Source organism: Haliaeetus leucocephalus, unplaced genomic scaffold, assembly GCF_000737465.1.
Source record: "Haliaeetus leucocephalus isolate CR32 unplaced genomic scaffold, Haliaeetus_leucocephalus-4.0 Scaffold395, whole genome shotgun sequence".
In the NCBI taxonomy this organism is placed as follows: domain Eukaryota; kingdom Metazoa; phylum Chordata; class Aves; order Accipitriformes; family Accipitridae; genus Haliaeetus; species Haliaeetus leucocephalus.
In genome coordinates, this window is record NW_010972831.1 from 2,924,083 (window position 1) to 2,941,506 (window position 17,424).

The 17,424-nt window shown below is 38.2% G+C and overlaps 1 protein-coding gene across 1 annotated transcript in view; it reads left to right on the forward strand.

Moving 5' to 3' along the window:
- VKORC1L1 (vitamin K epoxide reductase complex, subunit 1-like 1) overlaps positions 1 to 16,446 on the forward strand; it is a 16,833-nt gene extending 387 nt beyond the window's left edge. Inside the window, exons 2-3 of the mRNA XM_010573578.1 lie at positions 12,339 to 12,448; positions 13,151 to 16,446. Coding sequence (XP_010571880.1) covers positions 12,339 to 12,448; positions 13,151 to 13,377 — 337 coding nt within the window. The 3' untranslated portion in view covers positions 13,378 to 16,446. The remainder of the gene's footprint in view (positions 1 to 12,338; positions 12,449 to 13,150) is intronic.
- The last annotated feature ends 978 nt before the right edge of the window (positions 16,447 to 17,424 follow it).

Here is a 17,424-nt window from a genome sequence, read left to right on the forward strand (position 1 = left end):
GGAGCCTGCGGCTGCGGGCCGGGGCTCGTCCCGGGGAGGGCTTGCCTGGGGCATGGAGGGGGCTGGGCAGCTGGGCCTGTGCTGGGGGCTACAGGGCGGGCAGGCCGAGGAGGGGGGTGTCGGGGCTCCCGGTTTAGGCAGCCCCTTCGCTGGAGGGCTGGTGTGGGAACGGCTTTTCTTCGGGATCGCTACAGGCCGGAGGGTGAGGCACCTGCAATTTCTGTGTTGTAATCGATGGCAATTAGCTAGAGTGACAGGCATTTTAGTGGCAAATGCAGGTTAGAGTAAAGTGCTGTAGGTGTGACTAGTGGTTGAGGCCAATGTAAACACGTACAATTGTAGATGATTGGGTTTGGGTTGTTTTATCGGAGTATCTGAATTGCATTTTCATTGTAATGTCACCTGGCAGCAAAGAAGATTGCTTTTGTGATACAGAGGAAGTGCTTACTTCAAGAGAGATTTGTATGCCTCAGCAGCAGGAGCCCAGTCCAAATCCTGATTTATTTTACAGGCTTCCTGTCAGTAATTACTTTACCAGCTGTTTTCTAAAGGCCAGTGTTTCTTATTCTTGTTAGGGGAGCTGATGTATAAATTTTAATATGCTGCTAGCTTAACTCGTTGTCAACTAACTAGTTGATTGAATTACAATAATGAAAAGACTTAACCTGCTGTGTAGTTAGAAGTTCTACCAGTATAAACATGGTACAGGAAATACTTTCAGGTGTATTTTGGACAAGAAACTCTCCTAAAAGTGTATTCTCAAATATTTCAACTAGAGAAATAAGATTATTTGTCCAGTAGTTTCAAAACTGCTCTGTGCACATATATATGTGTGTACATGTCTGCATATGCATATATATTTGTGTGCGTGTATATATATATAGGCATATAAAGACATATGCAAAGGCATCCACAAGTAAGGAGCCGGCAAGGGGAGGGGTTTGGTTCTTCAGCAAATGTAGGTATTAAATGCTTCCTTTTTTTTTTAATGAGAATTTTGTTATTATCATGTTAGTGCCTTCACCTGAATGAGTACTTGAGATTCCACCCCTCCACCCCCTCTTCCGTGTAACCTGCATAAAAGCTGTCACAGTTTTTATAAAGGTACTTGCTGTATTGTCATAACAAGCCAGTGGGGGAGAATATGCCCATACTCTGTCAAGGTGGAAGCTGGTTAAATTGTTTAGGCAAAACATACAGGGAACTCTTATTCTTAAAACCACTTCTGAGGTGACAGAAGTGGGATTGTGTTATGTTACAAAGAGATGTGTATCTGCGGGTATCTGAAAGGAGGTTCTTGTGATTGAATGAGGACTTTAACTCTGCTTTTCTGTCTGTCACCAGATAATCTTTAGTTTGTGAAGGTGCTTGTTCATGTCTCTATTTGAGAAGTGTCCCAAAATGAGAAGTCTCAATCTAAACAGGAAAAAGGTTTTAATAATCTTGACAGATAACTTAAATTTATAAATTAAAATTATGCATAGGCTACTGAGATTAAACCACGTGAGTATCATCAGTAATATAAGTTTTACCACAGCTATAGAGGCAAAAAGAGAATAACAGGGATTTAAGCACCTAAGTAGCCTCTGTAGTAGTCTGTTTCTGTATAGAATTGGTCTTTCGTTAGCTTTTTATTGTTACTGCAAATGTTGCTATTGAGACCGGGAATTTGAAGTAATAGTTTTAATGCATGTTTACTAAATGCTTTGAAGAAGTAAAATAATTCCAGTTATGTCTTTAAGTACTTCTAATTATGGAATAATGCTTGGTAATTATAGTGTTCATTAGTTATGCTGCAGCTGAAACCTTGAGTATGCCATGGTAAGACCTGTGAACATTTTACTGCAGGAATTCTATGTAATAATATGGACAGTTAGGGATAAAATCAACTAAAAGCTCACTAGCAGTTGCTAGGAGAATCATGCTTAAAGACTGAAGTATTGCAGATGTCAGGATAGCTCATGATAATTACAGCAGGTGGTAAAAGGAGTTTGTGGAAAAGGAGTGTGCAAGTTCTGTTCAGTCAAACCATATTTGGAGAAGAATGTGCTTTTAACGCTGTGCAGGACACAGACAAAAAAGGAGTATTGCTTTAAAACTAAGACAAGAGGGCAAGCTATTAAACTTTGAAGTAAGAATAACGTTGAAAGAAATTAATCTTATTTTCCATGTTGCCACAGCTCCCTATCCATCAGTCATTCTCTCTCTCTCTGTTCAACTGAATAGTCCTTGTTACTACCATGCATCACCAAAGTTTCTCTGAAACTTGATTTCTGAAAGGAACATTTAACTACTGTTTAGATTTCTCCAAGATAGCAGAGTTTCAAATATGGTGTTCCAGCATTTTCACATGTAATGCAGATTCTTTTCTCATTAAGCTGTTACACTGGCAATCACAAATTATTTCATTTAGCTGATTAGCAGAGTTAACTCTACAGAGTTAAATGGGTGACAAACTTGTACTTTGTGGCTTTTACTGGCTTCTAGAGTGTTCATTTGGTTGTGTGACTTTTTATTTAAGCTAGATTTACTAATGGAACTTGGAATGTAATGATCTTAACATCTCAAGTGTTGACTCTAGCAGTGGACTGGAAAGCACATCGCAGTGTTGAGATTAATTTTAACTGTATAGAATAATTAGAATAAATTAGCGTATTCTTCCCTGAGCTGAGTTACTTTGGAACTAAGTTCTGGTCTTTGGGGAGGATTTTTTTCCCTAATAAGCTGTTAGTATTTCCAAATCTTGCTTTTAAGCCAAATCTGGTATTGGCACAACAATGAGAACAGAAATGTTGTAAAGATTACCAGCATGCAGAGGGAGGAGTGTGGAAAAATCTTGTATCAGAGACTGACTCATCCAGAAGATTATGTTTGAGAGATCTTCCTAGTATCCCTTATTCAAAATATTAATGGTCAGCACATTTCAAGCTTTTATTGTGGGGAAAGTTCACTAGATAGTTTAGAAAGAAAAACAGCTAAGGACTGTATGATGACCACTGTCATTTTCCAAGAAGAAATAAGGGAAGGTATTAGGGAAATAATTGGCAATTGCTCTAGGTGTTTTAAGTGAATTGCTCTCTTTTATATTTGAGAATAATTAAGTGCCAAGAATGGCTTTATTTATAATAAAACTGGCTAATAGCAGTTCCTAAAAAATCTTTTAGGTTTTGCTGCTATAATAGTTTCACAGAGGGAATGAAACTAATAGACAAGTTTCAAGTGATATGGATAGTGCTATGGCTTGAAACAAAATGTGGTATTTAAGTAGTAATGCAGAGACCCAGAGCTTTTTGCTTTGTTCTTTCGTGTGCCCTGGGAGACTTTTGAGTCTTCTGATGTGTTTCTACTTTCTGTCTTGATTAATTTAAAGTTCCTGCAGAGCAGATTAGTGGATGGCTCTTTCTGAAGGAAGTTTTGTAGCCTGGCATGTGTTAATGCTGTCACAACTTTAATACAGACTTAAGATAGCTGGCATGAATGACCAAAGGGCACATGTCACTGCATATCTTTAGCAATATTTGTAGCTTTTGGCCAGCTGCATAAGTGAAGAGGTTTGGAAATAGTCAATATTGATCTATGTTAACATCTCCAGCTGACTTACTGAAGAAGTCCTAGAGTCAAAATAGGATTTCAAGAATCTGTGTTCTTTGGATATAATTTGATACATGACATATTTTAGGGATTCCCTGTTCTGAACTTCATGTTAATGTGCAAGGATTGTCATCCTGTATTTAAGCCACTCTTCCTGTTCTGAAAAATGCCTGTCTGCCTTACATCTTCTAGTGGATGCATCAAAGTAATCATCTGGTAGTCCTTGAAAATGTACATCTGTAAAATTTTACGTGTGTTGTGGACAGGTCTGTGCAGACATGGAGTAGTTTTACTGGATTTGCCAAGAGTGGCCTGTGACAACTGTAGTGTTATTGTATTGTTCTGCTCACCTTCATAAATCATTTTAAGCAGTTAGTTTACATCTGTGTAAATGTTATGTTTAAATTGCTCAGTCTTGTGACATAGTACTTCAGCGCCATGTTGTGTGAGTGTAATTATGCTGGTGTAGAGCTTACTTCTCTGCAGAATGGGCATGCAATTATGCTATAAGTTATTGCAGTTAAAACTTTGACCAGTGCTGTTTTTTTCAGTGAAGCACACCTTGCTAGAACTATTGTTCTGGTGCATCTTTATAGAGCGCAGACCGTAACAGAGATCAAGTTGACAAGAACAACCCCATTATCTAGGAAAGTGGGACATGGAAGAAAACTTCTTTGACCTCCTCCCTAACCTGATGTTTATGTTGCAGGTTCCCATTCAGTTCTGTTGTGGGGCAGTTCCTGTAAACTTGATGTCTGTCAAGTTTGCTTGATTCCAGGTTAAGAACATTTTATAGCAGTTATCTTTCATATTAATGGTAAGTTCCTGATGTCGTAGCATTTTTTTTTATTGCTGTACCTGCAAGCAAGCATTCAGATATGTTTGAGGTTGACAGCTGCAATTGTTAGTGACTGATGTAAGATGAGAAATGGTAAAAGTAACTTTATGCAGGTAGTGGGAAAAGCTTGTCCAGTCTCTTCTTGTGAACCAGTGCACACAAATGAGGCCCATGTGCTTTTTTTGAAATTTTACTAGTTTTGCAAGTCTCTGCTCTTTTCTAGTCAGTAATATCTTTAACCTGAGCCAAGTTAATTGTTTTTGTTAGGCATTTTCGATTCTGCGTAGAAGAAGGTAAAAGTTTAATCAAACTGCTGAAGGGCAGTATGTGGAGCAGCTGGTGGTCATACAAGAGGAATCATATTTGTGGTTCTTAGGCTACTGAAATAGTTTACAGGAAAATGTTGCCTCCTGAGACTCAGCTATAATCTGTCTGTAATTTAATATCGGTTGTTGTTTATTTCCAAGGTCTGCAAATTGTTAGAGAGCAGATGTAAGGGTGCTTCTTCAGTTATTCTGTAGCAAGGATTCATTGTTTTTGCTGTCTGAGGGAAGGTTTGAAGATCTCTAGTTAGTTGATTGGGCAGGGGGAAATCGGTGTAGACAGAATCCATCTAGTACGTCAAGCGCTTTGCTTCAGCAGGATTTGGAGTGCTGCAGGTTCAAGATGATGGTGAATTGGCATAGCTATAGCTAGGTAAGTGTGATAGAAGTTTTACAGCTAAGGATGCTGAGCCGAAAAAGCGCAAACAACTTGAGGCCAAGATAGGTTGTATTATTCTGCCTTTTTAGCCTGGTTTCTAGAGAAGATTTTGCCTTTGTGTGTTGTGTATTAATAATTTATTTTATAATTTTTCAATTTTTTTAATGTCAAAATTTAACAAAGGATACAAGTTACTAAAGTTTTATAGAAACAGATTTGGTGCCAAAGGGGAGGGGGGAGACACTCTAAAGTAACACCTCTGCTGAAGGGAAAAAAAACCCTACTGTGTGAGCTAAGGTTATCTGTCCCATTTGGTCTGCCAGCCAGCCAGGCAGCACATGTGCAAACAGAACTCGGACAAAACTGATAGGTAATGGACTTGACTGGGGAGGCAGGGTGCTGGAGGGTGTGAGCTGAGAGGGATCTGGAAGTTATTCCATGTGCTGGGGAAGGAAGGTGTTTCAGGAACCTTTGTAGAAAACCAGCTTCATTAGTTCTAAAGCAAGTTGTTCCCAAAGCAGCAGAAGCTGATAGTTCAAGCAATTTTTGTCTCATCTTTTTAACAGAAGACTGATGGCTTAATACTTCAGACTGATATAATAGGTAGTGGCTGAGGCACAACTTTTATAAATACAGGAGTACCCTAGCTATGTGAGTCTTTTTTTTTTTTTTTTTTCCAACCTTATGGTATATACATGAACATGGGTATTTTTGCTTTTCATAAATAATAATATTTGTAGCTTGGCTGGAATTTGCAATAGGGCTGAGAATTATTTTGCCTGATGCAAAGTAAATTTAACAAACTGCCTATAGTTCAAATTTGGGCTTCGTTTACAATAGCTTCATAGAAGAGATTATGTAGAAGGAATACCATGCTGTTGGCTTGTAGCTTGAATAACCAGTGCTTCTGTAAAGACTGCTATAAAATAATTAACCACTGTCTGCTTGAGATTTTGCTGATCTAGACACTGCAATTTTTTCAGACTGTTTCTGAGGTAAAGCTGGAGGATATATAGAACAAAATCGCATTTGTTTATGGTAAATACTGCTAATAGATTTAAACATGAAATTAAGCGTATCAAAATTTTTGAGCACTCTTGGCAAGTTTACAAATGGGAATTTTTAATCTCCTTTCTTTCGCATGGCTTCTAATTGAAGGCTTTTACTTAATTTATTAAAACTGTTAGAGTAGCCTAAGCAACCTTGTAACAATGAACTAGGTTTAATCCAAAATCCTCTAGTGAAGTTGTAAAGAAGCTGCAGCTGAAGTTTCTTAACATGCTAAGTATTAACATGCTCCAGATCCTTTGACCTTTACATGAGCTTTTCACTGAAGGCAACGTGTAAGCATAGGCCAGCTTTACTCCCCTACTGAGAACTTTCATTCTGTACTGTGACTTATATCAGAAGTCAGATGACACTTAAGGAAATGTGCATATCACTTGTCAAGTGTAAGTGTTTTTTAGAAAATTGTATTTATTGTTTTCTCAGGGTTACAAAGTGGTAAACGGTGCTTGCTGTTGATAACAAAATAATTCTTATGGGATGAAAAATAATCCTGAAATGAGGGCCTTCAAGTAATCTACTACTACTCAGAAAACAAAACTTGGGTTCTTTATTTACAGTTCTTTGAAAATATAATCTTTTTTATTATTATTGTTTGCCCTTTTCATTGCAGCAAACCTAAAAATTGAGAGAGAGAAATGTGTTAGAAAACCTGCCGCTGTAGTGTTCTCAGACTTTGAATCATACGTGCCATTTAATAATCTGGTCTCCTGAAGGATTTGATAGCATATTCAACGAGACATTTAGGAGACTAGAATGTGAACTGGGAAGTATGTGTGCTTTGTTCAAGGCAGCTGCTACTTGCTGTTGTCAGGAACATGGTACTGAAGCTAGCTGGACTTGACCTGATCTAGTATGGTTATTTTCATGTTAAAATGAATGTACAGTAGTGTTGTGGTTTAACCCCAGCCAGCAACTAAGCACTATGCAGCCACTTGCTCACTCCTGCCCCACCCAGTGGGATGGGGGAGAGAATTGGAAAAAATGTAAAACTCGTGGGTTGAGATTAGAACTGTTTAATAGAACAGAAAGGAAGAAACTAATAATGATGATGATGATAATAATAATAAAAGGATTGGAATATACAAAACAAGTGATGCACAATGCAATTGCTCACCACTCCCTGACCGATACCCAGTTAGTTCCCGAGCAGCGATCCCTCCTAGCCCCACTTCCCCCAGTTTATATACTGGGCATGACGTCCCATGGTATGCAAAACCCCTTTGGCCAGTTTGGGTCAGCTGTCCTGGCTGTGTCCCCTCCCAACTTCTTGTGCCCCTCCAGCCTTCTTGCTGGCTGGGCATGAGAAGCTGAAAAATCCTTGACTTAGTACAAACACTACCTAGCAACAGCTGAAAACAGCAGTGTGTTATCAACATTCTTCTCATACTGAACCCAAGACATAACACTGTCCCAGCTACTAGAAAGAAAATTAACTCTGTCCCAGCCAAAACAAGAACAACTAGTTAGTTCTTTTCTTAACATGAGGACTAAGGATTCCCAAGTGAAATTGAGGTGATGTGATTCTGGCATTCATCACTGGAGGATGTTGTGGAGGTCAAAAGTATGTATTCAGAAGGCATCTAGGTACATTCAGGAAGGCTTCAAGGTAGGCTACTGAGTGTGTAGATGCAGGTGAAACCCCAGTTCAGAAGTTCCTTAAGCTGATTCTTAGTGATAATTGAGGTCAAGGAGAGCATCTTGAGGAACGATCTTTTTGTAAAAGCCCTTAAAAACATCTCCTGTAGGTAACTGTCAGAATTGGGGTGCTTGGCTAGAAAAAAACAGCATAGCATTTCTTACAGAGAGTGGATGAGATAATCTTGACTCCTGGCTAAATACGTACTTTTTGTTTGTTTGTTTGATTTGCTGTGTTTGGCAGGCTTGGAATTCTGTTGCTTTTTGAGCCAATACTGATAACTCTTACAGCTTTTAACTTGTTAAACATGGAGGTTGTTTGCTTGTCCTTTAAAATGACTGAGATGCTAGTGTCCTGCTTGAGGTTCTCTTGGTTACCTTTCTGACAGTCGTATTGTCTCTGCTAAATTATGGTAAAATGTTTAGAGTTAAAGTGTACTCCCATAATACGCTGTTCTGGAACACAGAGGATATTCATAATTGTGCAAAAGAGGTAATGATTTAACAGTGTAAGATTTTATTTGAGATATGTCACTTGTGGATCAAAATTACCTCTGTTCTTTTCTTCCTGTTAAGAAGTGTCAAGTGCATGCAAATACTGCTTTAAACTTGTAAAAATGCAACACTTCTGAGCTTTGTTAAATATCACAAACAAAAAGGGACACTGTTTAGAGGGTGGATAATAATTTTCAAAACCTCCTTTTGATAAAAGGAAATGCACATTGGACTAAAAGTCACTATAGTATTCAATTTTAGATGTTAGAAAACTACGTGAACAGTTCTAAACACTTTGTCTTGGATTTCTTGAATCACTTCTGAAAACTTTTTTCAAGAACATTCAGACTTGTACCTGCAAATGGGAAGTGAAGCAGGCTGTCATCTTGAACAGAGAGGGAATTTGAGTTACTTGAAACATACAAGAAGACGTAAAGATTTATTTTAAAATTTCCTTGAAGCTAGTTCAGAGTGCCTTTTTTTTTTCCTATTAGGAGTGAAACTCGGGTGTGGCAAAAGTAGGCTTGCCACATGTGTTTGTCATAGTGCTCTGAATCATGCAGGGTGACTTCATGATTTTCACAACAGATCAACTGACTGCTTCAGGATGGGGAGCCACAAGTCAGTATCAGGAAAAAGTTGGTGATGTTGGACTATGCTTTTATCTTGCTGTGCAAGCAGCTCTTTAATTAGTGCAGTTCATTTTACTTAGCATTCTGTATCAAAAAAAATGATCCAAGTTAACAATAGTTCTTGTAAATTATATTCTTTATAAGAAAGACAAGTTCCATGAAGAACTTCTGAGCAGTCTATAGTCCTTTTTACTGATGTTTTATTTCTTGGAGTTTATTGTTAGGACTGCAATCTTTCTTCTTGCTATTTGTTTGCCATGTGTTTTTAGACTTTCAAAGTTATCATAACTCAGGTGTGATTTGCATGCTTTTGATGTGAGAAGGAAGATTTTCATACTCAGTCCTCTTCCTTCCTCCAGTTGTTTGTGGAAGTACTTGGTTCATTGTGGGTTTTGGGACCTCCTTGATAGATTAGAAGATGATTTAGCCTCTTCAGTAGAGAAATTAGATGGAAATAGAAATATACAAAGTCTAAATATTTTGCTTTTCAGTTTGATGCAGAAAACTTCCTCACACTTCCAACATTATAAGGCTGGAAAAAGTGCTTCGTCCTAAACCACAAGCTCCTTAGCCGTCTTGAAGTCTGTGGAATAAGATGCGAGATTAGAGCTGTACTCTGTCGACTGAAATTTAATACTTGATGTCCTTAAAGCTGCTACAAGGCCAACAAGATACTTAATGAACTATTGCATGTGGGAAAAGCTTTTACCATGCTCTGACCTTCTTGCAGCTATGAACAGATCCCTTGGGGACACTGACTGTCAGGAAGGGCTTCAACTCCTTATCTTTCCGTTAGCAACATTTTATTCACTTGCAGAATAACTGTAGGGTCAGATTCTGTAGTCTAAAGTTTCTGATGTTTTAAGCTGAGTTTGCTCTCAAACATGACAGGATCTCATGAGCATCAGAAGTGAGAGCATACAGCTAGGGCAGGGAGAGGGTAGGAATTCTGCATCCTGCAGTTACTTTGAGCTAGGCTAATGTTGAACCACAGACTTAGGCACACTTTGAGCTACACGCACTGTTTAGTCTCTCAGTAAGGAAAGCCTGAGTGTGTTCAAACAGAGTTTAATGTCATCCTACAAAGAATTCTCTCTTGGAGAGTAGAACAATGAACTGCACCTGGATAGTAAGCTGAAGCATCTATAAATGTGGTAATACAGAAAAATAAAAATAGACTATTAAATGCAAAATGATTATACCTTTAATATATTTGTCTGGCTCTTTAATAGTGCATTTGCTAGCTGGACAACGTGAGACAATTGTTACATGTGTTGTGACGATCTTATCAAAGTAGGGCTTAAAAAAAAAACAGTTCTCGCTTAAAATCCAGATAACATTCAATGTGTGGGAGGAAAGTCTCGTCATAGCTGGGATTCTTTGGAACTTGCAGTATTTCTTTATAATGTTTGCTTATGTATTGTTGCACTGTGTTTTGTCTTTTTTTAAAATGCCATGCTTTTGGAAGTGTGGCTCCCTTAGCTGTGAAGTGTTGCACTTGCATCTCTATAGCTGCTTTTCCAGATCTTTGGTATCCATCCTTGACGCAACTTTGCCCACAAACTAAAATAAACTATACTATACGCTAACTGGGACTGTTTGCCTTCATGTGCTGCAGGGAGGATGTATAACCAGCCTTGTCCCCCACGGTTTGCATAGCCCCAAACTTGCACTGGGGTGACTGCAGGGAGTGAGACAGTATTGCACTGCTCCTCCCAGCAATTAACTTTGTGTCGTTCTGACCCTTCGCAGCTCTGGGATGTGAGGCATTGTCCCCATGGTAAAGCGAGTGTTGGCCTTTTCTATGCTGACTTGAAGCTTTATATTTGCACATTAAGTTTCACTTCAGTTGTTTACAAGATTTGAGACCAAACTAGTTGAAAGTATGTTTGGGTTTTTTACTGTTTATGCAGGAATTGGTACATAATTCTAGGAATTGGTACATAATTCTCTGCTCAATTTCTTCAGGAGAAGAGCACAAGACTTTGGTATAATAGTTAATTGCAGAGAGTTACTAAGTTTGAATTAAAATTATTAATTTGAATATGTTTTGAAAATATTGTGCAAATGGCTGTGAGATTATGAAGTATTTTGGAGATAGTATTAAATTGTACTTATTGTGGTATCTTTCTTGTGTGAGGAAACTGCTTGTAATGTGGTGGTAGCCTTTCACTGGTCTCAGATGTATGGTGAAATATATCAGCAATGTTCCTGTAGTGTGGAGAGAGCAAACCTATGCTGTGTCTTGGTTTAGTAGAACCATTGCATCTAGTACAACAAGCTATTCGGAAACTGCACTTCTGTTGGCATAAATGTAACACACTAGTGTTTTCTGCTGCAACAGAAGTGAGGAATTGCGCTTTTTTTTTTTATATATAGTTATGTGACAGTTAACCTGATAATGTAAACCTAACCTTGCATTTATGTAGTGCTTGACTTGATGCTCCAAAGACATGCTGGCAGATATCCTAACATTCTCTTGTAAGTGAATTAAGTTGCATGTTGAAGTAGCGTTAACTTCTCTTCATATTTTCAAGTGATGCTACTAAATATGGTCCTCACTTTGCTTTTACAAATAATGGCATGATTTGCCTTAGGGCATCAGATTACTGGTTTCTAGCACAAATACCTTCGCTAATTTAATCTTTTATCCCCCTTGTTGCAGCAGCAGTTTTGTAGGGCTTGTGCCGCTTTCCACCTTATCACTAAAAAGTTGGAAGTCACTTTGTGGTTAAGGTACAAGTTCAAAATGTCACACTGTGCAAGGGCTATAACAAATGAGGTCTGTGAATCTTGTTATGGTACCATCCCCAGCTTGTCTCTTGACAGATTTGGGTTCCTTCTGAGGTGTTAGACTGCTCAGGAGCAGCTGAAGTGCAAACATATGTTCTGATTTGCTTGCTCTGATGCCAGTGAGGTGAGTGCTGGCAGAGCTGGTAACAACTAGTTACCAATTTGTACCATTTTCCCTCAGCTGTATAGTGAGCATGTGTCCAACTTACTGTGGTGGAGAGAGCTGCTAAAGCTGTCAGTGGAGGAAAGAAGTGTTTATTTGATGAAAGAGCTTTAAACTACAACCCTAGGAAGCAGACGTGGTATTTGGTGAAGTTGCAGCTCGGTGAACTTGGTAGTTTCTAGTGTGTCAAATAACTTATATCAGCAATGAGTGGGACAAAGTTGTGCCTAGTGAAGCCCCTGTTGCAAGCTGCTTGGCTTTGCAAGATAGCCCTGAACTTTATATAGGACTGCAGTGGTTGTGTCAGAATATACTTATCTCCACCCCACCCCCCCACCCCCCCCACCAGTGATGAATTGAAAATACTGGTGCAAAGCAATAGGTGCCCAAATACAAGTTAATTAGTTTCACTGTTTTACAGATGGGGTCGAGGATTCGGTCTGTTGGGTTCCATCTTTGGAAAGGACAGTGCAATAAATCAGTCAAACAGTGTTTTTGGACTCGTGTTTTATATACTACAAATGCTACTTGGTAAGTATTAATTCATTTTAGACCCTAAAGTATATAACAGGTCTGTGGTGATGGATGAGTGCATTATACATTGTGCAATCTGCAAGAGACCAGATAAATGCATGTGATTTTTATCTTTTTTTTTTAGCACCAGTCTAATGATACATCTGTCCAACAGGCTTAAAAACCCAACTGAAAACAAGAGCAATTGCATTTTTTCCTGCTATGCTATTAAAATAAGTGTCATGACAGTTGCTGCACTGGTATTTTCACTTAATAATATTTAGCATTGGATTGCACAAAAGAAAAGAGAGGAAATAAAAATGGAATTTACAAGTTTTGCAGGAGTAAGAGATAGCAGGCAAAAAAAGTGCATGAAGTGTAATGTATGCATATTTCTTTGTAACTCTGTGTTCTGCTATAAAGCTATTAATATTGATAGACATAACTTGATCAACCTGTAACTTTCCCATAACTCAGGAATATGGAAGATGGTAAATACTACACATACTTCTTATCAAAGGACTGTCATACAGAACCTAGAAGCTCCCCTTCAAATAGCGATTTGTCAGTCATCTTGAACTCATGGTATTTTAAACGGACTTTTACGTAATACAGACTTGCTGAGTAGCCGTCAGTTTGAATTAGAGTGCTTAGGCTTTTTGCTTTGTGTGGAAGGGGGGAATGAGAGCAGCGGTAGTAACTTTCTCTCTCTTGTTGCAGGTATGACAGCAAGTGCAGTAGCAGCTCTAATCCTCATGACATCCTCCATAGTGTCTGTAGTAGGGTCATTGTACTTGGCATACATTCTGTACTTCGTGCTGAAGGAATTTTGCATTGTCTGCGTCATCACATATTTGCTGAACTTCATTCTCTTTATCATCAACTACAAACGACTAGTTTATTTGAACGAGGCCTGGAAACGGCAACTCCAACCCAAACAGGAATAACACCTGTTTGAACTTTTGACTGACAGTCTGAAGACCCAACTTCCATTAAGTTTATTTTGCAGTAATTTTTTTATTCTCCATATCAGACACTTTCCCTGAGAATCATAACTGAATTTTTAATTATAAATTTGAAGGGGCCCTAGATAATTTTTTTGTGCTAATCTTCAATTTAAATGTGGTTATGAAAGGAAGCTCTAATACAATCAAAGACAAGCTTTAACTTTACTTGGAAGGAGTTTTAGCCACAGCAAAACCTAGACTCTCTCTTCCCCCTCCACTTGTGAAGTGGGTAACACTTGCTATAAAATATCCTGTATATAAATTCAGGTATAATGAGATGTGATCATGACATTAAATATTCTAGACTAGCATACCATATTTAATGTTGCCATGTTTACAGTATGTGTATTACTTTTTTTTTTTAGCTGATGGACTTAGATTTGACTAGGACTTACACTGTAAATAAAATTAGAAATATTGGTTTCATCCCTGGAGAACTCACTGTACAATCAGTTTTGTTAGCCTAGGAGCTGTCAGAGTGTTCAGCTAATAGTCAACTGACATGATGGAAGAAGTGACCTCTGTAGAGAACACCGTGTTGCTGCACTCACTGCTAGTGCTTTCACAAGAATGATGGTTGGGTTTTTTTTTTTTTTTTTTTTTTTTTTTTTTGTCTCCAGTAACGAAAATGGAATTAAAGCTGAAACCTAAAGTATGTTCATTAAACCACAACTTCATTAATTTCTGTACAGAATGCAAATAGCTTAATGTGGTCAATAGAAAGCTGCCACTGGGATATTGTATGCAGATGGGGGGTTGGTATATCAAAGAGCGTTCTTTGAAAGGACTTAATTTCCATGCAGAGCTGTTTCATTTTTAAACTGCGGTCAGACAGCCAGTGTTACTAATGTTTGATGTTATATGAATGCTGCAGTATAGAATTGCAATTTGCAGTGGAAACCACTGACTGAGTGGGATAACCAAGTAGTGCTCTGAAGAAGCAGTTACTTAATTGATCTTCGTCAGGATCTTTGGTTTGTGCTATATTGGGAAATGAACTTTAGGCCTGACACGCATGAGATCCCTTGGAAGAGCAACCTGTTTAGTCGGATAAGTAAGTAAATGTGCTCCTGAAAATGAAATGTGATATAGTGCTATCATTGCTCTTTCTAATAACTAATTGAAAAAGAATTAAACTGCAGATTTAAACAAAGGAACAAAATTGTAAATGTTGTTTCTGCACTCGGTATTCTAAGGCTGAATGTTAAAAGTGCCTTCTGTCTTAAAACGTTAAACCAAATACTTTGTGTTGAACTTGGCAGGCAGAAGTGTCCTTGCTTTAAAAATGAACAAACAAACAAAATTCCCAGCAAACTTGCTAGGGATAGAAGAGTATTAAGAGATCTGTTTTAGTTTTTAGACTGAGAAGTGGTAGCAATATTGTTTCAGTTAACTTAAATCAATGCGATAGAACATTGATGATGTGATTCGGAAAAGTAAAATACTTGTGTTTCCGACTCTGTGACACCAAAATGTATAGGTTCAGCTACTTTCTGTAATTGGTGCTGTGCTGCTTTTTGCCCTTGTCAGCTTCTAAATATGAAGAATTCCAACTGCATACCTGTTTATTTAAAGAACTAGTTTAACTAATTTTAGGATTTTTTTTTCTTTAACATGAATGTCAGAGAGACACTTATGTTGTATGGCTAAGTGGATTATAAACACTAAGTTGCTGAGGATAAACTTGACTGTGAAACATGCAGTGTTCTGTAGAGAAAATAGAATTTTTAGATTGACTTCACAAAACAGTATTTAAATTACTACTGAAGTAATTTTCTGGTTTGTATCAAGGATGTAGGTGGAAACTGCTTTTATGTATAGAGTTCTGTGGTATGAGTAACATCTGTTGCATGTAACACTAAATTACTTGTCCCTCTTGTCTAACAGTTTTAGACAACAATTCATTAAATGCGTTTTGTATTGACCAGAGTATAGTTAAAGCTTGTCTTGATGTTTAGTTCTGTCTCTGAAATGCCTTGAACTTTGATATGAGGGGAGTGAATGATGTTAAACTGGTCCCTCAAGGCTTTACTTTGTTCTCTTACAAGCCTTGAGGCAATATCACTGTTTAATATGTTGTATAGATTTATTTTGATGCATTCCTGTGATCTACACTAAGGCATCTTTTTCATCCAAGGAAGAGGTGAACACGTGCTGCCTGAAATGGTTAGTCGCAGTGCTAATATCTCAGAACAAGCAGCAACGGAGACAAGTGTAATCCATGATTACTTGGTCCAATTTCTGGGTGTAGTGCACACCGGAAAAAAGGAAAAAAAGCCCCATCAGCTGAAAGTATAGGTGTTGACTAACTTCGCTGTGTCTTGTGCTTGTCTGTGTGGGCATAGTCTGTTAATTCAGTTTGTTTAGTAAAATTGTTTAGGGCCAGATTTTCAGCAGTGGTGTCTGCAGTCCTTGTCTGTGTGCACATAGGGATCAAATGGAAATTGAGTTTGGTCTCTGGAAGAATTTGCAGCTACACTTTGTGCACGAACTTGCAAATCCGATCCTTAATTGTGAACTCTCTTGTCTTGTGTGCTTTTCTTGCGGTTACTTTTTACTGGAAGTGATTTGCTAGAAATGGCCCTAACTCTTCTACTTTCTCTGTTGTGCTTCAGAAATGCAGTTGGCCTGAATAAAGGGCAAAATAATCTTAGCAGTAGAAATTGGGACCTTTTTGCTTCTAGTTCTTTGACTCTTTCCTCATTGCTCCCAGTGATAGAAACAGCATATTTCTTCCAGTAAAATGGCTCAGGCTACAGTTACTAATGTGATGGAAATCAGACGAGTGCTTCATGCAACTGCCCCCTGCCTGCCCCCAGCCAAAACAAAAGTGGCAAATGTGTGGTTGATATTAATTTGACTCTTATGAATCCAAAAGCAAATTCTAAGAAATGGTGAGGATACAAGAGTATGGGTAAAAGCTAGTAAATAATGCCTGGTCTGGCAGAAGGTCAGGGGGGCATGACACAGATTCTGGTTGTGGTTTCAACACTCATGAGAATGGAGGGGGGGGAAATCATAATATATAAACAGTGGTTATGAATTTGGGCTGCTCTTCCCCCTCCTTGGCTCTCAGAAGCTCTGCAGGGAGGGGCCAATTGGAAAGGCAAAAGAACCTCATCCCAAAACCTGCTTAGGAATTAAACATTCCTGAAATCCTCTTACTGTAAGGTACTTGCTACTCTTAAGGCCAACGAAGCATTCAGGTCTCATTTAGGAAATGAATGTTCTTGGAAGTTTCTTACTGTAAAGTGTTTGCAACGCTAAGGCCAATGAAACATTCCCTACCACCTTTGATATCTAAAGTGACAATAAATCTCTCTTATTAGAAGATTACTGCATACTGTAGTAAGCATTTGTCTTTTGCTGTACGGAGTCTCTCGATCTTCAAAGGGATTGGTGAGGTGCTTCAGGCAGCACTTGATGCTCCTAATTTATATGGGCTAATGTCAAAGAGAGATCTAATAGCTTTGGTTCTGCCAATGTTGTTTAAACATGATCTAGACAAAACTGGTCCAGAAAAGATGAAGTATTCTGTTACCATAAAACTGTATTAAGCATGGCCTAAATATTAGGTGTTTGTTCTGTATAGTATGTTCCATCAACTATTTATTACTAGTGCTTTAAACTCCAAATTAAACATCCATTTAAATGGAGTCATTGGGCAGGTGTTCCTTTTATCAGTATAGGTTGAGAGATTCTCTATTGGAGGTTTAGGATACAATTTTGCTAACAGGTAAAACAATGTAAATATGTATGAATTCTATTTGTTGCACATAACTTTTTGGTATAAAAATAAATGTAGAAATGACCTGTGGACGTCTTGCTGCAATCATTCTTATGCTGCATTCATGCAGTCCAAACATAAGAGCTTGAATGAACCCAATCAGAGGCCTTTTTGGACTCAGTCTGAGCCTTAGAAACTGTTTTTAAAGTCAGTACTGTAATTCTGTTTCTAGAAATGTACTAAGTTGTGATTTTTTTCAA